The sequence below is a fragment of the Punica granatum genome, chromosome 2 (assembly GCF_007655135.1).
Source record: "Punica granatum isolate Tunisia-2019 chromosome 2, ASM765513v2, whole genome shotgun sequence".
NCBI lineage: Eukaryota > Viridiplantae > Streptophyta > Magnoliopsida > Myrtales > Lythraceae > Punica > Punica granatum.
Window position 1 is genome coordinate 23,725,372 of NC_045128.1, and position 20,019 is coordinate 23,745,390.

General features: G+C 40.8%; 2 protein-coding genes across 4 annotated transcripts; both read left to right on the forward strand.

Moving 5' to 3' along the window:
- The first annotated feature begins 1,603 nt into the window (after nt 1-1,603).
- Nucleotides 1,604-18,044, forward strand: LOC116194424 (probable aldo-keto reductase 2). 3 transcript variants are annotated; one of them, XM_031523236.1, is made up of 5 exons: nt 1,604-2,051; nt 2,272-2,469; nt 3,125-3,297; nt 3,400-3,502; nt 17,691-18,044. In XM_031523236.1, the coding sequence occupies exons 1-5, from the start codon at nt 1,839-1,841 to the stop codon at nt 18,027-18,029; spliced, it is 1,026 nt and encodes a 341-aa protein (XP_031379096.1). In that variant the 5' UTR covers nt 1,604-1,838; the 3' UTR covers nt 18,030-18,044. The 3 variants fall into 3 exon arrangements, with proteins under 3 accessions (XP_031379096.1, XP_031379097.1, XP_031379095.1); XM_031523237.1 differs by lacking the exon at nt 17,691-18,044 and adding an exon at nt 3,624-3,772 and having other exon boundaries at nt 1,611-2,051; XM_031523235.1 differs by lacking the exon at nt 17,691-18,044 and adding an exon at nt 4,620-5,192 and having other exon boundaries at nt 1,613-2,051.
- On the forward strand, nt 9,630-11,618 carry LOC116194427 (probable aldo-keto reductase 2). Its single transcript, XM_031523238.1, has 4 exons — nt 9,630-9,896; nt 10,479-10,676; nt 10,965-11,137; nt 11,244-11,618. Exons 1-4 carry the CDS (start codon nt 9,684-9,686, stop codon nt 11,377-11,379), a joined length of 720 nt encoding a protein of 239 aa, XP_031379098.1. The 5' UTR covers nt 9,630-9,683; the 3' UTR covers nt 11,380-11,618.
- Nucleotides 18,045-20,019: the final 1,975 nt, after the last annotated feature.

The following is a 20,019-nucleotide window of genomic DNA, read 5'->3' on the forward strand; positions in this document are numbered from 1 at the left end:
AAAGCACAAAAAATTTGAAATCTCTAGATCTACCACCCTCAGAAGACTGAATGTTTTTAGGATATAAATTATGTTTATTATATCACATTTGCTTGGGGAAAATAATTATTACGGGATAACTTTGTAATTTAAATGGAAACTCATGACAAAAGTCAAACTATACTATTCAACATAAATTCAAAAAATCAATTTGCATAAGCCCGTGCAACGTGCAGCCAAAAGCTGTATCTCCTCTCAGCGCTCTGGCTGGGCGCGTCCGGCTCAGGTTGAGCGCGTTCGATGACGATCCCCAGTCCTTTGCTCCCGATCTATCTCCCTCTATTATATGATTTAACAAAACCCGAGTCCACTCCTCGTACTCTTAGCTTGCCACAATTCGTTGACCCCATCCCGATCCTTCCATTGTCCACCGTCGAGCCACTGCCGCGCACCAATGTAGCCCACATTGATCTTCTGCCATCCAATTACCCTAGAGCTCAACATCAATTCGATTCACGCCTCGACGTACCAAGCCGACTCGAGCGCAACTCTTCTTTAGTCTTTGATGGTCACCTCTTCCTCTTCCCTGCCCCAAGTTAAAAACTTTGCTTCTCAGACGTTCACCGTCAACGATTTACCGACATAGTTCAATGTCATTTATCTCTGGTGTCCATTTTGAGGAGCTTATGATTTGTTTAGGTTATCTATGTGTTTGGTTTGTCTTGGAGAATCCTTTATCGAGTCTGATCTGCCCGGTATCTTGTGGTTGTGATAAGTTTCTATACAGTGTGCGGTTTCTTTTCCTTGTTGGTTTCATAATAAGAGGTATGCTGTCACCTAGTAGTTTTATGGCCGAGATCAACACCGACAGTATCATGGCCATGATAGACTCTAGTATTGTCGTGGCCGAGATAGTCACCGGCATCGTCGTGGTTATATTCTACTGATGGGTTTATCGCTGGTCTAATGTATATTATGTGTGTTTACAATAAAATATTTATTTTGCAATATATATATATATATATATATATATGAATACAAGTGGATAGCTTTTTTATTAGAAAACACATTTCCATAAGATATTTTGGCACATAAAACAATGCTCCATATAGAATGTTCTAATTGTATTAGAGTATGATATTGAACCCAAACCAACTTTTTTTTGTTTTTTTAATATAATAAGCGGATATCTTTTTTATCAGAAAATGCATTTACGCTAAGATATTTCGGCACATATAGCAATGCTCCAAATTGAATGTCCGAATTATATTATTGAGGATAATACTGGACCAAAACCAACTTTTTCTTTTTAATAATAATCGAGGCCTATGAATATAATATAAGAATATGAAAGGAAGTAGAATAAAAAGGCACATAAATTTAACTAATAAAAGATCATTGATTCCGTGTCCGCGTCCTGTATCTCTATATTACGGCCCCATCTCCAAAGTTTTTCTGTTTTTAGAGGCGAATGGGTCCATGATAAAACTCTTCCACCTTAGATTTTTCCTCCCTTAATTTGACCAATCACAGAGTTACGATTAGAGACCGCAATTATCGTCTTTGTCGGATAATATAAATTATAGAATACCAATAAGTAGGGGTTGACTGACGTGATCACACGATAGCACTTACGTCTTCTGGTGTTTGTTGCTGTTGGAGTTTGCCCTGGACCCTTTTCACCGACTACTGTTCTCCTCCCCCACCCATCCTCCATAAATCGGCATCACCTGCTCCATCCTACATCGGTGGTGAGAGCTTTCATTGATCAGCTTCTTCATCATCATCTTCTTCTTCTTGGTGTTTGTGAGGTGGTACCCAGAGGAAGAAGCAGGTGGAGGACAGAGGGGTGGGAGAATATGGCGGCAGTGAAGAGGATCAAGTTGGGGTCTCAGGGCTTCGAGGTCTCCGCTCAGGGCCTCGGCTGCATGGGCATGTCCGGCTGCTACGGCCCCCCGAAGTCCGAGTCCGACATGATCGCCCTCATCCATCACGCCGTCGACAGCGGCATCACCTTCCTCGACACCTCCGATATCTACGGCCCTCACACCAACGAGATTCTCCTCGGCAAGGTGGGCCAGCTCCTATTTCTCAATAAATAAGCTCATTTTATTGTGGGTTTCTCAGACTATCATCCTGTTTCTAGATTCTTGCACTTTCTTGGTCGGAAGAAATGTTGTGTCGATTGATTTCCTTAAAAAGGGCCGACCTTTCGGGCTCTTTTCTTGATGGGTCCCTAGTGGCCAGTTTTTGCGTGTTTTTGGTATAACCAACCTTGAATCCTTTGAGCAGGCGTTGAAGGGGATAAGGGACAGAGTCCAATTAGCCACCAAATTTGGGGCTTATTTTGAAGGCGGGAAGGGGAACATCCGTGGAGACCCAGCCTACGTGAGGACAGCCTGCGAGGGCAGCTTGAAGCGGCTCGATATCGATTGTATTGACCTCTACTACCAGCACAGGATCGATACTCAAGTACCCATCGAAGTGACGGTATTTCTCCCTTTCCAGTCCATGTTAGTTTTGTTGTTCTCCATTAGCTTTCTCGGAGTCATGAGTTCTGGAATCGGCAGGTATATAGGCGGGCTCTGCTTTTGCTTATTGACTCTGTTAAGTTGTTGGGCACATTACTTGTGAGGTTCGCTGAAAAATCTTTGTCACCTGAAGATTTTTAGAAGATCCATGGCGCAATTCCCTAGAACTTCTACAATCCTTGTAACCTTGGACCTATTTATTTATTTAACTAACTGATTCATAATTCTGCTGATGACGATTTTGATCTTTTAGATTGATCGTTGGGAGAACTCTTGATTAGAATGCTCGAACATCTATGATTTAATTCTTGGTGTACACTCTGTTTCCTTGTGTGATATCACTGATCTTTCCGATCGTTGACTTACAGAATATATCATGCTGCCTACTTAACTTTTTTCGTGGAGTATGATTTGTATAAAGTATAATTACCATTTTATAGAATTGTTTCTTCTTCTTTTTTTCCCCTTTATCTAACTAATTGTTTTGGATTTTGTAAAGTGTTCTTTGATGCTATATGCAACAGTTGTTCGCCTAGATTTAGCATATGCTACAAAAATAGACCATAAAGTCCTGACAATCTCTTCATTGATAAGTTCCTCTTTCATTCTTGAAGACTGGGGAGCTGAAGAAACTCGTTGAGGAGGGGAAAATAAAATACATCGGTCTGTCTGAGGCCTCTGCCTCAACTATCAGAAGGGCCCACGCCGTTCATCCAATAACTGCTGTTCAGTTGGAGTGGTCACTGTGGTCGAGAGATGTGGAGGAAGATATAATTCCCACATGCAGGTGAGGACCCCCTCACAATGAACTGTGTTCTACAATAAGTAGAATTTTTATTTTCTTTGTATTCTACCAAGGAACTTTATTTCCTTGTTTTCTTTTTCTCAGGGAACTGGGGATTGGGATTGTGGCATACAGTCCTCTGGGACGAGGGTTCTTCTCTTTGGGCTCAAAACTGGTTGAGAACTTGTCGAATGATGACTTCAGAAAGGTTCATATCATTTTCTTTAGCCGTATACAATAATTTATTGTTCAAGTATGAAGACAATAGTTCTATACCGTTAAAGAGTCATTTGATTGAAATTCAGTATCTCAAATTCCAAATGGGCCAGGAGGAATGGATAGCCACAGAAACTGGCTAAAGCATTGAAAGCTTCAGATAATGGTGTCATTTGAAGATTGGTGTGTGGTAATAATTAAGGACCGACCATGCAGACTGTCTTACTGAACTTATTAAGTTACTGAATTTTCTCTGCTGTAACTTTTGCGCCGGTTAATTCGATTGTGCTGGAATACTTAAGAAGTAAAATTACATAAATGGAAAATTTATTCAGTGCTTTCATGCCTGTTTTGTATGGCTATTTTGCAATTCTTTCACTGATAGAAACAGAAGTGATATCCGACTGGTCATAAAAATGTTGCACGGACAATGTAATTGTCTTCATTATTTCTAATACCTTGAACTTTGCAAGGTTTGGGAGGAGCCTTCACATCTTTAAGCTAGTAAATAAAGTCATTAATTGTGTTTGGATTACTGAAAATGTAACATGTCGCAACCAAACTACTAAAAAAAAGCAAACCAAGGGTCCAAGAAACCAAATCAATTCGTTTTTCCACTTTCGTGCTAAGTCCTTGTGAGCTCATGTCGGAGCTTATGATGGCAGATGGTAAGGGCTAGCAAGTCAAATTGAATTCAACTCAGGGGTGGCTTGAAGTCTAATTGAATTCAACTCAATCTTTAAGTTCGACCAAAGCTTTTCACTTGATCTAGCTGTGCTTATGCTTAGTCTTACCCTGCTAAAGCCTGATCGAACTTCTCTCATACAGTTGAGACTTTATATTTAAGTCTAACGGTATAAGTATACTACATTTCCCAAGCTCGAACAGAACCATGAGCTCATCAGATTCATGCTGAGAGTTGAGCAGAGTTGAGCTCTAGCAGGAGAACATCTTAAGCCTAAAAGATAATAGAATCTGAGCAAAGCTCTATTGCTTGCATTTTGTGGGCGGAGTTACTCGCCTCGGATTTACTGTATAGCTGGGAAAATCTTTGTACTTCTGTGTGCTGTTTGCCTTATTTACTTGTACTGAATACCTTTATTTTGCAGCATCTCCCAAGGTTCCAACCCGAAAACTTGGAGCACAATAAAAAGTTATTCGATAGAGTGAACGACATCGCACACAGGGAAGGGTGCACTCCATCACAGCTAGCCCTCGCGTGGGTCCACCACCAGGGGGATGACGTGTGCCCCATCCCTGGGACCACCAAGATAGATAACCTTAAACAGAACATTGGAGCCCTGTCCGTCAAACTGACATCAGAAGAAATGGCAGAGCTTGAATCCATTGCAGCACCTGATAACGTGAAGGGTGAAAGGTACATGTCAGATGTTGCCACATGGAAGAATTCAGAGACGCCGCCCATGTCCTCATGGAAAGCTGCCTAAGAGGAGATCATTGATCTGTACCAGGGTGAGTCAACTATCAAGTTTGTGAAATCATAATGCGTAATTGTGTGCTGGTTTAGAATAATGTTGTGGTTTGAGCCGAAAGCCAACTTCTCCAGATGATGTTTTTGGCCTGAAATAATGCAATAGGAAAATACGGGAGTTACTGGTTCGGAATGAAATACTAGTCAAGCTACTTTCTAAATGTGCTAATCCAAGTTATTTACTGCTACATCTGACATAATATGTGCAGTAATGATCGGATGCTCATTCAAGAACTGTCTAATGTGAAGAACACCTGAAATTGCCAACAACTTCTTAACCAATGGACAGATCTGCAGAGAGCTACTATTAGAATATCGAACCTACTTTCAAGCCGCAGAATTCTCAGAAATAAAACGGAAGCTTGTCTAAGTTAAAAAATCACAATAACTTAAACAGGATCATGGAAAATAGCTATAAATTAATAGTTAGTTGGCTACCATCACGTGATACTGTATGACAACCTATCCCAGTTTCTTATTTCGTCATCACAACCTATCCCAGTTTCTTATTTCGTCATATTGTGGGTATGGCTTTGTGCGCTGTGATAATTTTTTTCTTTTTTTTTAATGGGGTATGGACTTCGCCCAATTAATCCCCGGTCCCATGCACCTCCCGCGACACAATGAACCGGTGAAATGGGCGGTTAAGTCTGGCAGGGGGTCTCAAGGGAAATTGAACTAGGGATCATGTGGATATTGGAAGTCCTTCGTATTATTAGGTCAATCCCCTTGAAGTTGTGAGCTATGATAACTTATTACATTGCGATAGTGATAACATTGCATTGTGATTGATGACAACGATTATTAATTAAATGATGATTCTTCATAATATGGAAGGCAAATCGAACTTCCCAATATCCTAATAAAAAAAAACAACTCATATTATCCCCCGGTCCTGTGCACCTCTTGCGACACGATGAACGGGTAAACTAGGCGGCTAAGTTTGGCAAGTGGCCTCAAGAAAAATTGAACTCGGGATGATGTGGATACTGGAAGTCCCCTAGGCCAATTCCCTTGAAGTTGTGAGCAGTGATAATTTATTACACTGTGATAGTGATAACATTACATTGTGATTAAGGACTACGACTATTAATTAATTGATGATTCCTCATACTATCAAAGGCAAATCAAACTTCCTATTATCCCAATATATATATATATATATATATATATATATATATATGTATAAAACAACTCCTATTATCCTCGGCCCCTTGCACCTCCTGAGAACTTGGCGGTTAAGTCTGATCGGTGGCCTCAAGGAAAATTGAACTCGGGATCATGTGGATATTGGAAATCCTTATTACTAGACCGATCCCCTTGAAGTTGTGAGCAGTGATAACTTATTACATTGTGATAGTGATATGATTGAGGACTACGACTATTAATTAACTGATGATTCCTCATACTATGGAAGGCAAATCAAACTTTCGATTATCCTAATAATAGAAAAAACCCAACTCCTATTATCTCCGGGTCTCATGCACCTCCTGCGACACAAAGAACCAGTAAACTGGACCGTTACGTCTAATAGGTTGCCTAAAGGGAAATTGAACCCGAGATCATGTGGATATTGGAAGTTCTCCATATTACTCGACCAATCCTCTTGAAGTTGTGAGCTGTGATAACTTATTACATTGCATTGTGATTGAGGACAACGACTATTAATTAACTAGTGATTCTTCATACTATGGAAGGCAAATCAAATTTCCTATTATCCCAGTTAAAAAAAAAATCTAACTCCTATTATCCTCGGTCCCATGCACCTCCTGCGACACAATGAATCGGTAAATTGGGCGGTTAAGTCTGGTATGTGGTGTCAAGGGAAATTGAACCCGAGATCATGTGGATATTGGAAGTCCTCCTTATTATTAGGTCAATCCCCTTAAATTTGTGAGCAATGATAACTTATTACATTGTGATAGTGATAACGTTACATTGTGATTCAGGACTACGACTATTAATTAACTGATGATTCTTCATACTATGGAAGGTAACCTAAACTTCCTATTATCCCAATAAATAAATAAAAAAACTCATATCATCCCCCGGTCCCGTGCTCCTCCTGTCACACACTGAACCACTAAACTGGGCGGCTAAGTTTGGTAGGTGGCCTCAAGGGAAATTGAACTCGGGATCATGTGGATACTGGAAATCCTCCTTATTACTAGGCTAATCCCCTTGAAGTTGTGAGCAGCGATAATTTATTACATTGTGATAGTGATAATTGTAATCATTGAGGACTACGACTATTAATTAACTAATAATTCTTCATACTATGGAAGGCAAATCAAACTTCCTGTTATCCCAATATAAAAAAAAAACCAACTCCTATGATCCTAGGCCCCTTGCACCTCCTGCGAACTGGGCGGTTAAGTCTAACAGGCAACCTCAATGGAAATTGAACCCGAGATCATGTGGATATTGGAAGTCATACATATTACTATACCAATTCCCTTGAAGTTGTAAGCAATGATAACTTGTTACATTGTGATAGTGATATGATTGAGGACTATGACTATAAATTAACTGATGATTCTTCATATTAGGGAAGGCAAATCAAACTTTCTATTATCCCAATAAAACGGGAAACCAACTCCTATTATCCCTATGTCTCGTGCACCTCCTGCAACACAATGAACCAGTAAATTGGGTGGTTAAGTCTGATAGGTGGCCCGAAGAGAAATTCAACCCAAGATCATGTGGATACTGGAAGTCCTCCTTATTATTAAGCCAATCTCTTTGAAGTTGTGAGCAGCGATAACTTATTGCATTGTGATAGTGATAACATTATATTGTGATTGAGGACCACTATTAATTAATTGATGATTGTTCACACTATGGAAGACAAATCAAACTTCCTATTATCCCAATAAAAAAAAACCCGACTCCTATTTTCCCTGGTCCCGTGCACCTCCTGTGACACAATACAATAGTAAACTGGGCGGTTAAGTCTGGCAGGTGTCCTTAAGGGAAATTGAACTCGAGATCATGTAAATACTGGAAGTCCTCCTTATTACTAGGTCAATCCCTTTGAAGTTATGAGTAGTGATAACATATTACATTGTGATAATGATAACGTTACATTGTGATTAAGGACTATGACTATTAATTAACTAATGATTCTTCATACTATGGAAGGCAAATCAAACTTCCTATTATCCCAATAAAATTTTAAAAAAATTGAAAAAAGCCCAACTGCTAACTTCTCCTTAGAAAGTCCTAATTGCCTCCACAAGTTATGGTTGAGGTTGTGATATGCAATTTGGAGATTTGGGGGCGGAAGTGAAAAGTTAACGAAAGATTAAGAATCAAAAGTTTTTCCCCCCTTTATTATATTAGATTTTCCTTTTATTATATAAGATTTTTTTTTGACTCAGGACTGCGCAAGGAGTGTGCCCGAAATGATACATGCCATAAAATGCGTCTAGAACTACCAGGGTGCCATTCTGGGAGGGAGTCTACCACTCGCACATCAACTATAATATGATTAATATCAGCTATAATAATATATAAAAGCAAGAAAATAGAAGCTCTTTCGTTTGTTACTAAATTTTGTGACCACCTTTTTATAAAAATAATGGAAACCTTCTTTCTAATCGCTCAATCTTGCAGAGTGGTCAATTTAATGAATGAACATTACTCATATCTCTATAACCGAGAAGACTAAGGACGGATTCTTCCCATAATCGTGAAAAATTTCTCCCACTCTCAAGTTAAAATTATAGTGCAACCTAATTAGGAAGAATTCCTTGTCAATATGAAAAAAATTAAAAAACTATGATTCAAATTCATGAGAAGAAAGTGATAAGTGTTTCAAGTAAAATGTTATAAAAAACAAGTGGTCACTTTCTAAGGAGAGGCCCGAGCAAAATGTGAAGAACCATTATGCATTTTGGAAGACCTAATATTGCAACTTAATAGATTTATCATAAATTCGTCTTTTCATATTCCAATGCATCTCATTTCTATTTCAAAAGGTGGGGTGGTATCACATTATAATATCACTTGTCATGTTACTATTGGTGGTCCCACAAAAGGTCTCGTGAGGAGAACTCCTCTTTGTCCTACGAGGCCAGCTTTAAGTATATGTATATGTAGTAATTTAAAGCACTCTCAACAAGAGCCTCCTATCCATTTGTTGAGAAGCTTCCTTGTAAGCATTCTCTGTAAATAAGGAGTTAAGAGTTTACTGTCCTTTCACATTCTCTATTGACTTCTCTAATTTTTACCTCAATCTTTTCATTTCTCTAGAAAGCACATCCAGTAACATCATTAATAAATTTTGAATTTTCTAAAAAAAATATCGAATAAATTTACAATCTACGTCTTCCAACAATACAAGTACCCGCGCAAAAGACTAGATTTATATAGATAGATTCTTCGTCCACGCATGTCAGGAATCCAGTAATTCACAGCTCCTTCGTCAGGTCTTACGTTTTTTTTTTTTTTTCCGGTTGGACTTCAGCTCTTGCGTTGTCTGCCCTTTTTTTTTTTGGTGGTTGAACGTTGTCTGCCGTTACTGTTGGAGTCTCCTCTTCTGACACTTTATAACCTGCCTGCCTTACTGCTGCTCTTCACTTTAATCACTGCTCCGTCCCCACTTTGTGATTGTGAGGGGGAACGTATCCAGAAGAAGAAGAAGAAGCAGTAGAGGAAGGACAGAGGAGGGGGCAGAGTCATGGCGGCAGTGAAGAGGATCAAGTTGGGGTCTCAGGGCTTCGAGGTGTCCGCTCAGGGGCTTGGCTGCATGAGCATGTCTGCCTTCTACGGGTCCCCGAAGCCCGAGCCCGACATGATCGCCCTCATCCACCACGCCGTCAACAGCGGCATCACCTTCCTTGACACCTCCGATGTCTACGGCCCTCACACCAACGAGATTCTCCTCAGCAAGGTGGGCCAGCTCCTATTTCTCAATCACGTAAAACAAATAAATGTCGTCCATAAAATTAAAGGATTATGTGGCTCTCTTTAGGATTATATAATAGACAAAGCAAGTATGCAATTACAAGATTATGTAGCTATTTAGATAAAAAAAAGGATGATGTAACTCTTCTTCGTAGACAAAGCAAATAAGCCGGATTCTGTAGCTATTACATCGCACATAGAGAATTATGTAAATATAAAATAATTATTTTATAAAAAATATAGGTCTTGGGTGTATGTTAGAACCGAAACTAGAACCTATTTTCACCGATTTTTTATAATACTACCAGAATCCTATCCTATTTTCAATTGAAGTTACCCGAACCCTACCTAACGGGTAGGTTCCAACCGGTTCCGGATATACCCGGTATCCATGCACACCCAACGTGTTTCTAGTTTCTTGCACTTTCATTGTCGGAACTAGGAAGAAATGTCGTATCGATTGATTTCTTTAAAAAGGCCCGACCTTTTCGGGCTCTTTTCTTGATGGGTCTCCAGTGGCCAGTTTTTGCATGTTTTTGGTATAACCAGCCTTGAATCATTTGAGCAGGCGTTGAAGGGGATAAGGGACAGAGTCCAATTAGCTACCAAATTTGGGGCTTATTTTGAAGGCGGGAAGATGCACATCCGTGGAGACCCAACCTACGTGAGGGCAGCCTGCGAGGGCAGCTTGAAGCGGCTCGATGTCGAATGTATTAACCTCTACTACCAGCACAGGATCGATACTCGAGTCCCCATCGAAGTGACGGTACAATGACCCTTTTCATTCCATGTTAATTGAGTTGTTTGCCACTAGCTTTCTTGGAATTCCCCATCATGTGTGCTGGAATTGAAATTGCTGTCATTAGTTTCTGCGCTGTTATATAAGTTAGGCTCTGCTATTGTGTATTGACTCTGTGAAGTCGTTGCAAATTCTGTGCAACTGACAAAAGTGTTCTTGACAGTATGATATTATTCTGTATCCTGCTTTTATCGGAAGGATAAAATGGTCTACGGCTTGGCTTTTCATTGATAAATTTCTCTCGTGTTCTCGGAGATTGGGGAGTTAAAGAAACTCGTTGAGGAGGGGAAAGTAAAATACATCGGTCTGTCCGAGGCCTCCGCTTCAACTATCAGAAGGGCCCACGCCGTTCATCCAATAACTGCTGTTCAGTTGGAGTGGTCACTGTGGTCGAGAGATGTTGAGGAAGAAATAATTCCCACCTGCAGGTGAGGGCAACCCCCTTGCATTGAAAATTCTGTTCTACCATAAGTAGAATTTTATTTTTCTTGTATTCTATGATGGAACTATATTCCCTCATATTCTGTTTCTCAGGGAACTTGGGATCGGGATTGTCGCATACAGTCCTCTGGGACGAGGGTTCTTCTCCGTGGGCCCAAAACTGGTTGAGAACTTGTCGAGCGATGATGCCAGAAAGGTCCGTATCATTTGCCTTAGTTTTGTGACATGATTTATTAAGCATGAGCGAAAAGATAGTCTTACACTTCTAACGGGCCGGGAGGAAGGCATATCCACAAAAGCTGCCTAACGTGAAGTCCTGGTGAAGTATTTGGTGCACCATAAAATAAGCTCAAAAGCTTCAGTTAATGGTTCAATTTGAAGATTGGTGCATGGCAATAAGCAAGGACAGTGCACACTGTCTAAGTACAATTTGAATTGAACTTATTAAGTTACTTGAATTTTCTCTGCAAATTTTGCGCCAGTTAATTTGATTATGCTGGATTATTTACCAAAGTAAAATTACATAAATGGAGAATTTACTCAGTGCTTACTTGCCTTTCTTCTATAGCAATTTTGCGATGCTTTCGTGAATAGAAGTCTAAGTGATATCAGACAGAGTCATAAAAATGCTTCAAGTGCCTTACACTTTGCAAGGTTGAAAAAAACCTTCTTACTTTTTTGGGCAACTAACTCTAATAGAAGTATAACATGTCGGAACTGAACCACTACATTTAGAAAGCAGAGTAAGGGTCCAAGAGACTGGAATGTTGGGAAGGGATGTACTTAACCAAATAATAACGCAGCGATTAATCTTTCTCCCCTACTAGTGTAATCGAGATAGGAACTAATCAAATCAACCAACAAGCAGTAAAGTAAAAGAACACCAAGAATTTTACGTGGAAAACCCCGATGTGGGGAAAAATCACGGGACCAACTCCGAATCAACAATCCACTATGAATGAAGGTTATACAATGTCTTTCATCAAGGGTAAACCCTTAGATCACCAAACTCAAGAGAAACACTCTCTTGGATCACCCAAACACTAAATTCGTCACTCACACCGGGTGGTTCACAAAGTCAGCTGAAACAGCACCTACAGAGCTCGAATAGAAATTCTGACCATTCAGAACTTAGCCCCACGTGTTGTGAAGCTGCTGTCAAAATTTCGTCCCAATCGGAGTTCGTTTGACGTCCCGATCGAGGTTTGATCTCCAGCTGCGCGCTGCCCCCTGTTGATCCGAATTCTGCTCTGCTCTTCTCTGTTATTCTGTGCTAATTTGCTGCTATATTCTGCTGCCTCTTACCCAGCTAATTTAGCTGAAAATTAACCCTAACAAAAGTGGGTTCTTGGGCCTATTAAAGCCCGATAAAAGCCCAATACAATTTGAACCCAACTTCCTCCAAAATTGGAGGGATACCCAACAAACTCCCCCTCCCGACTATTTGGAGGTTTCGAGCATACCGGCTATACTTCGGCAAACATGAAGTTTCTCCCTAGCGAGAGGTTTTGTCATCATATCAGCTCCATTCTCATCAGTGTGCACTTTGTCTAGCTTCACCAGCTTGGACTCCAACACATCTCTAATCCAATGAAACTTGATATCGATATGCTTCGACCTCGAATGGAAAGTGGGATTCTTGCAAAGATGAATGGCGCTTTGACTATCACAGTGTAGAACATACCTTTCTTGCTTCAAGCTCAACTCCTGCAAAAACTTTTGCAACCACAACATCTCCTTGCAACATTCGATCACCGCAATGTATTCGGCTTCCGTTGTAGACAAAGCGATGCACTTTTGAAGCCTTGATTGCCATGAGATAGCTCCCCCTACAAAAGTCATCAAGTATCTCGAAGTGGATTTCCGGGAATCGATATCTCCTGCCATATCCGCATCCGTGTAGCCCACTAACTCCGGTTTACTAGTGCCAAAGTGTAAACACACCTTGGATGTTCCTCTGAGATACCTCAGAATCCACTTAACTGCATTCCAATGCTCTTTCCCCGGATTGGAGAGAAAACGACTAACCACACCAACAGAATGAGCGATATCTGGTCTTGTACAGACCATGGCATACATCAAACTCCCTACAGCTGATGAGTAAGGGACTTTCTTCATCTCTTCTTTCTCCTTCTCACTTGTAGGACATTGCTTCGAGCTAAGTTTGAAATGAGAAGCAAGTGGTGATGAAACTGGTTTAGCATTACCCATATTGAACCGATCCAAAATCTTCTCGATATACTTCTCTTGAGAAAGCTAAATTTTTCCACTTGATCTGTTACGAGAAATATGCATCCCAAGGATCTGCTTTGCCGATCCCAAATCCTTCATGGCAAAGGACTTACTGAGCTCTTTCTTCAACTCTGCAATCTTGCTCATATCATGACCAACAAGTAACATATCATCCACATATAACAGTAAAATGATAAAATCACCATCCGAGAATTGTTTCACGAACACACAATGATCTACAGTTGTCCGTGTGTAGCCATGGCTCAACATGAAAGAGTCAAACTTTTTGTACCACTGCCGAGGTGCTTGCTTAAGCCCATACAAGCTCTTACTCAGCTTGCACACCAAATGCTCCTTACCTTTAACTTGGAATCTTTCAGACTGCTCCATATATATTTTTTCCTCCAAGTCACCATGCAGGAAAGCTGTTTTTACATCGAGCTGTTCGATCTCCAAATTCAGACTAGCTGCCAGTGCGAGAACAACTCGGATCGATGACATCTTGACAACGGGCGAGAAGATCTCCTCGAAATCAACTCCTTTCTTCTGGTTGAAACCTTTCACTACCAGTCGAGCCTTGTATCGAGGTCGCGAGTTCTCTGTCTTCAACCTGTAGACCCATTTGTTCTTCAATGCTCTCTTACCTTGCGGTAGCTTCACTAGGTCATACGTGTGATTTTCAGACAAGGAGTTCATCTCCTCATTCATCGCCTTCAACTAGTGCTCCTTGTGATCATGTGCCACAGCTTCACCATAGCACTCAGGTTCTCCCTCATCAGTCAGTAGCACATACTCATGAGGCGGATATCTTGTAGATGGTCGTCTTATTCTATCAGATCGTCTAGGTAGATCTGCAGGCTCTAACTGTAACTGCGAGCCTGTATCATCTGTAGTCACATCATCATCTACCTGAGGAATCTCACCCCCAGTCGTGGTTTCTTCATACTCACCAGGTACCTCTTCCACTGGATGCTCTACATCAACCGGTACAGGAATAGAGACCTCGTGAGGATTGCCTACTCTGGCCTTCTCTAACTTTTGCAAATCCTCGATTGTCTGGTCCTCAAAGAAGACAACATCCCTACTCTTGATGATCTTCTTGCTATCAGGGTCTCAAAACCTATACCCAAACTCTTCATGTGCATAACCCAAGAAGATGCACTGTTTTGCCTTGGCATCGAGTTTTGATCTTTCATCTCGAGGAATGTGAACAGATGCCCTGCACTCGAAGACTCTGAGATGCTTGTATGATACTTTCTTGCCGGTCCACACCTGCTGGGGTACATCTCCATCAAGTGCAACTGACGGTATAAGATTAATAAGATCAACCGCTGACCTCATTGCCTCGCCCCAGAAAGACTTAGACAGTTTTGCCTGAGAAAGCATACAACGAACTCTCTCAACAATTGTGCGGTTCATCCTCTCTGCAAGCCCGTTCTGCTGTGGTGTCTTCGGTACTGTCTTCTCAAGTTTGATACCGTGAGTTCTGCAATAGTTTTCGAAAGGACCCCTATACTCACCACCATTATCAGCTCTGACACATTTCAGCTTCATGCCCGTTTCTCTTTCCACTGCTACATGGAAGTTTTTGAAAATCTCAGTCACTTGATCTTTAGTTCTCACAGGGTAAGCCCAAACCTTCCTGGAATGATCATCTATAAAAGTCACAAAATAGAGAGCACCACCAAGAGATCTATCCGACATGAAACAAACATCAGTATGCACAAGATCAAGTATATGATTACATCTAGAGGGACGACTTCTAACAAAAGAAACTCTCCTCTGCTTACCAACTAAACAGTGATCACAAGTGCTCAAGTGCATACCTTTAACGGGCAAAGACTGCTTTCTAGCAAGAATTTGAATACCTTTCTCGCTGATATGCCCAAGTCTCCTGTGCCATAGCTCGATAGGATAATCCTCAGCAACATTAACCTGACCGGAATTGTGCCTGGCACGCAGCCTGTAGAAAGTGTCGGTCTTCTGATCCCGTGCCACAATCAACGAACCCTTGGAGAGCTTCCATCTCCCATTGCTAAATTCATTACTGTAGCCTTCATCATCAAGCTGACCCGTCGAGATTAGGTTAAGGCGAATTTCTGAAACATGCCTCACCTTTTTTAGAAGCAACTTGCAGCCAAGCTCGGTCTCTAGACAAACATCACCAGTACCGACAATCTTGCATGATTGTCTATTCCCCATTCTCACATAACCATAGTCCCCAGTAGTGTAAGATGAGAAGAAATCCCGATGAAGAGTGACATGAAACGAGGCACCTGTATTTACAACCCAGGTAGAGTCCTGACACGTGAAATTCACATAGACTTCATCACAAACGATGTAGGTCTCTCCATCAGATGCCACTGCTGTAGTGCCTTCTTCCTTCTTGCTCTCACCGTTGCCATTCTGATTTTTCTTCAAAGCTCTACACTCCCTTTTGTAATGTCCCTCTTTTCCACAGTGATAGCAAGTGACCACTTTCCTCGTCTTCGACTTTGATCTACCCCTCGATTTGCCACGTGAGTTACTATGCTTGGAAGAGAAATTTCTGCTTTGACTTCTCCCCCGTTGTTCAGTAACCAAAGCTTCAGACTGAATGGAAATCCCCGAGCCTTTCCTTATAGTCTCCTCATTAAATAAACTGTCTGTCACCGTGGCCAACGATAGCTTCCCGTTTGGCGCAGAATTACTTAAAGCAACCACAAGTGTGTCCCAATTATCTGGTAGAGTCCCTAAAAGTAGACAAGCCTGCAACTCATCGGGTAATATTATCTCCAGGTTCGTCAACTGGTTAATAATATCTTGAAAATTACTCATGTGCACAGCCATATCACCTTCATCATGGTAACGAAGATGAACCAGCTTCTTCACGAGGAATGCCTTATTTTGCGGTGTCTTCCTCGCATAGAGATTTGTCAATTTATCCCACAAAACTTTCGCATTTGTCTCCTGAGCAACATGATGATAAATACTATTGTCTATCCACTGTCGAATCAAACTAATAGTCTTTCGATTTGTGCGTTTCCAAGCCTTGTCATCCTTATCTTTGGGTTTCGCGGAATCCCCTTCAATGGGATCGTACAAATCCCTGCAAAATAGAAGATCCTCCATCCGAGACTTCCATATAGAGTAGTTGGTTGCATTCAACTTGAACATAGATCCTGTAGACTCCTCCATCTCGAAAACACCGAAAAAAACTCAAACTTCTCTAACCCGAGGCTTTGATACTACTTGTTGGGAAGGGATGTACTTAACCAAATAATAACGTAGCGATTAATCTTCCTCCCCTACTAGTGTAATCGAGATAGGAACTAATCAAATCAACCAACAAGCAGTAAAGTAAAAGAACACCAAGAATTTTACGTGAAAAACCCCGATGTGGGGAAAAATCACGGGACCAACTCCGAATCAACAATCCACTATGAATGAAGGTTATACAATGTCTTTCATCAAGGGTAAACCCTTGGATCACCAAACTCAAGAGAAACACTCTCTTGGATCACCCAAACACTAAATTCGTCACCCACACCGGGTGGTTCACAAAGTCAGCTGAAACAGTACCTACAGAGCTCGAATAGAAATTCTGACCGTTCAGATCTTAGCCCTACGTGTTGTGAAGCTGCTGTCAAAATTTCGTCCCAATCGGAGTTCGTTTGACATCCCGATCGAGGTTTGATCTCCAGCTGCGCGCTGCCCCCTGTTAATCCGAATTCTGCTCTGCTCTTCTCTGTTATTCTGTGCTAATTTGCTGCTATATTCTGCTGCCTCTTACCCAGCTAATTTAGCTGAAAATTAACCCTAACAAAAGTGGGTTTTTGGGCGTATTAAAGCCCGATAAAAGCCCAATACAATTTGAGCCCAACTTCCTTCAAAATTGGAGGGATACCCAACATGGAATCAAGCAAATTTTCCACCGTCGGCTAAGTCATTGTGGGGTCTTGTGAGAGCTCAATATAGCCGATGGAAAGGTCTAGCTAGTCAAGTTACTGAGGGCCAGCCAGCTTGAAGTCTACTTGAATTCAACTCAAGAGTTCAGCCGAAGATTATTAGTTGGTTTTGCTATGCTTGAGCTCAGTCTTACCCTGCTAGATCCTGATTTAACTCATCTCATTTTCTAAGTTCTTGCTCAAGCTCGAGTTTAGCGGAGTTCAGTTTATAAAAGAAAATTTTGAGAAAAGCTGAAGCCTAGAAGATAATCGAATCCAAGCAAAGCTCTGTCCCCAAGTTTTGTGAAGCAAGTTGAACTTAGCACTGGATAATTCTTGCTTCTGGTTTACTATTTAGCTTGAAATTCCGTTTGTTTTGCAGCATCTCCCAAGGTTCCAACCCGAGAACTTGGAGCACAATAAAAAGTTATTCGATAGAGTGAACGACATCGCACAGAGGAAGGGATGCACTTCATCACAGCTAGCCCTCTCGTGGGTCCACCACCTGGGGGATGACGTGTGCCCCATCCCGGGGACCACCAAGATAGACAACCTTAAACAGAACATCGCTGCCCTGTCCGTCAAACTTACATCAGAAGAAATGGCAGAGCTTGAGTCCATTGCAGCGTTTGATAACGTGAAGGGTGAAAGGTACATGTCCGATTTTGCCACATGGAAAAATTCTGAGACGCCGCCCCTGTCCTCATGGAAAACTGCCTAAGAGGAGATCATTGATCTGTACCGGGGTGACTCAACTATCAAGTTTGTGAAATCACAATGCGTAATTGTGTGTTGGTTTAGAATAATGTTGTGGTTTGAGCCGAAAGCCAACTTCTCCGGATGATGTTTTTGGCACGGATTGAAATACTAGTCAAGCCACTTTCTAAATGTGCTAGTCCAAGTTATTTACTGCTACATATGACATAATATGTGCAGTAATGATCGGATGCTCATTCAAGAACTGTCTAATGTGAAACTACACCTGAAATTGCCAACAACTTCTTTACCAATGGACACATCTGCAGGGAGCTACTATTAGAATATCGAACCTTCTCTCTAGCCACAGAATTCTCAGAAATAAAACGGAAGCTTGTCTATGTAAAAAATCACAATAACTTAAACTAGATCATGGAAAATAGCTACAAATTAATAGTCGGTTACCATCATGTGATGTTGTATGACTGCCGATCCCAATTTCTCATTTTGTCATATTGTGTGTATGGCTTTGTGCGCAGTGGTAATTTTTTCTATTTTCTTAACGGGGTGTAGATTTCGCCCAATTAAACTGCTGGTCCCGTGCACCTCCTGTGACACTATGAACCGGTAAAATGGGTGGTTAAGTCTGGCAGGGAGTCTCAAGGGAAATTGAACTCGGGATCATGTGGATACTAGAAGCCCTCCTTATTACTCCGTCAATTCCCTTGAAGTTTGTGAGTTGTGATAACTTGTTCCATTGTGATAGGATAACATTACATTTTGATTGAGGATGACTATTAATTAATTGGTTATTCTTCATATTATGGAAGGCAAATCAAACTTCCTATTATCCCAATAAAAGAAAAAAAAATCCAACTCCTATTATCCTCGGTCTCGTGCATCTCTTGCGACACAATGAATCGGTAAACTAGGCGGTTTAGTCTGGCAGGTGGCCTCATGGGAAATTGAACTTGGTGTCATGTGGATACTGAAAGTCCTCCTTATTACAAGGCCAATCCCTTGAAGTTGTGAGCAATTATAACTTATTACATTGTGATAGTGATAACATTACATCGTGATTGAGGACTACAACTATTAATTGACTGATGATTCTTCATACTATGGAAGGCAAATCAAACTTCCGATTATCCCAATAAAAAAATAAAAACAACTCCTATTATACCCCGGTCTCATGTACCTCCTGCGACACAATAAACCAGTAAACTAGGCGGTTAAGTCTGGCAAGTGGCCTCAAGGAAAATTGAACTCGGTATCATGTGGATATTGGAAGTCTTCCTTATTACTAGGCTAATCCCCTTGAAGTTGTGAGCAGTGATAACTTATTACATTGTGATAATGTTACATTGTAATTAAAGACTATGACTATTAATTAACTAATGATTCTTCATACTATGGAAGGCAAATCAAACTTCTGGTTATCCCAATAAAAAAAAAACAACTCCTATTATTCCCGGTCTCGTGCGCCTCCTGTGACACAATGAACCAGTAAATTGGATGGTTAAGTCTGGCAGATGGCTTCAAGGGAAATTAAACTCGAGATCATGTGGATACTGGAAGTCCTCTTTATTACTAGACCAATCCCTTTAAAGTTGTGAGCAGTAATAACTTATGACATTGTGATAATGATAACGTTTTATTGTGATTGAGGAGTACAACTATTAATTAACTAATGATTCTTCATGCTATGGAAGGCAAATCAAATTTCCTATTATCTCAATAAAATAAAATAAAATAAAGAAGAAAAAACCCAACTCCTAATCCTCTCCTTAGAAAGTCCTAATTGCCTCCACAAGTTATGGTTGAGGATGTGATATGCAATGCCGCGATTTAGGGGTGGAAGTGAAAAGGTAACCAAAGATTAAAAATCGAAGTTTTCTTTTTTCCTTTTTATATTAGATTTTCCTTTTATTATATTAGATTTTTTTTCATTCCCTACTACGTAAGGAGTGTGGCCGTAATGATACATGCCATAAAAATTCGTCTAGAACTACCAC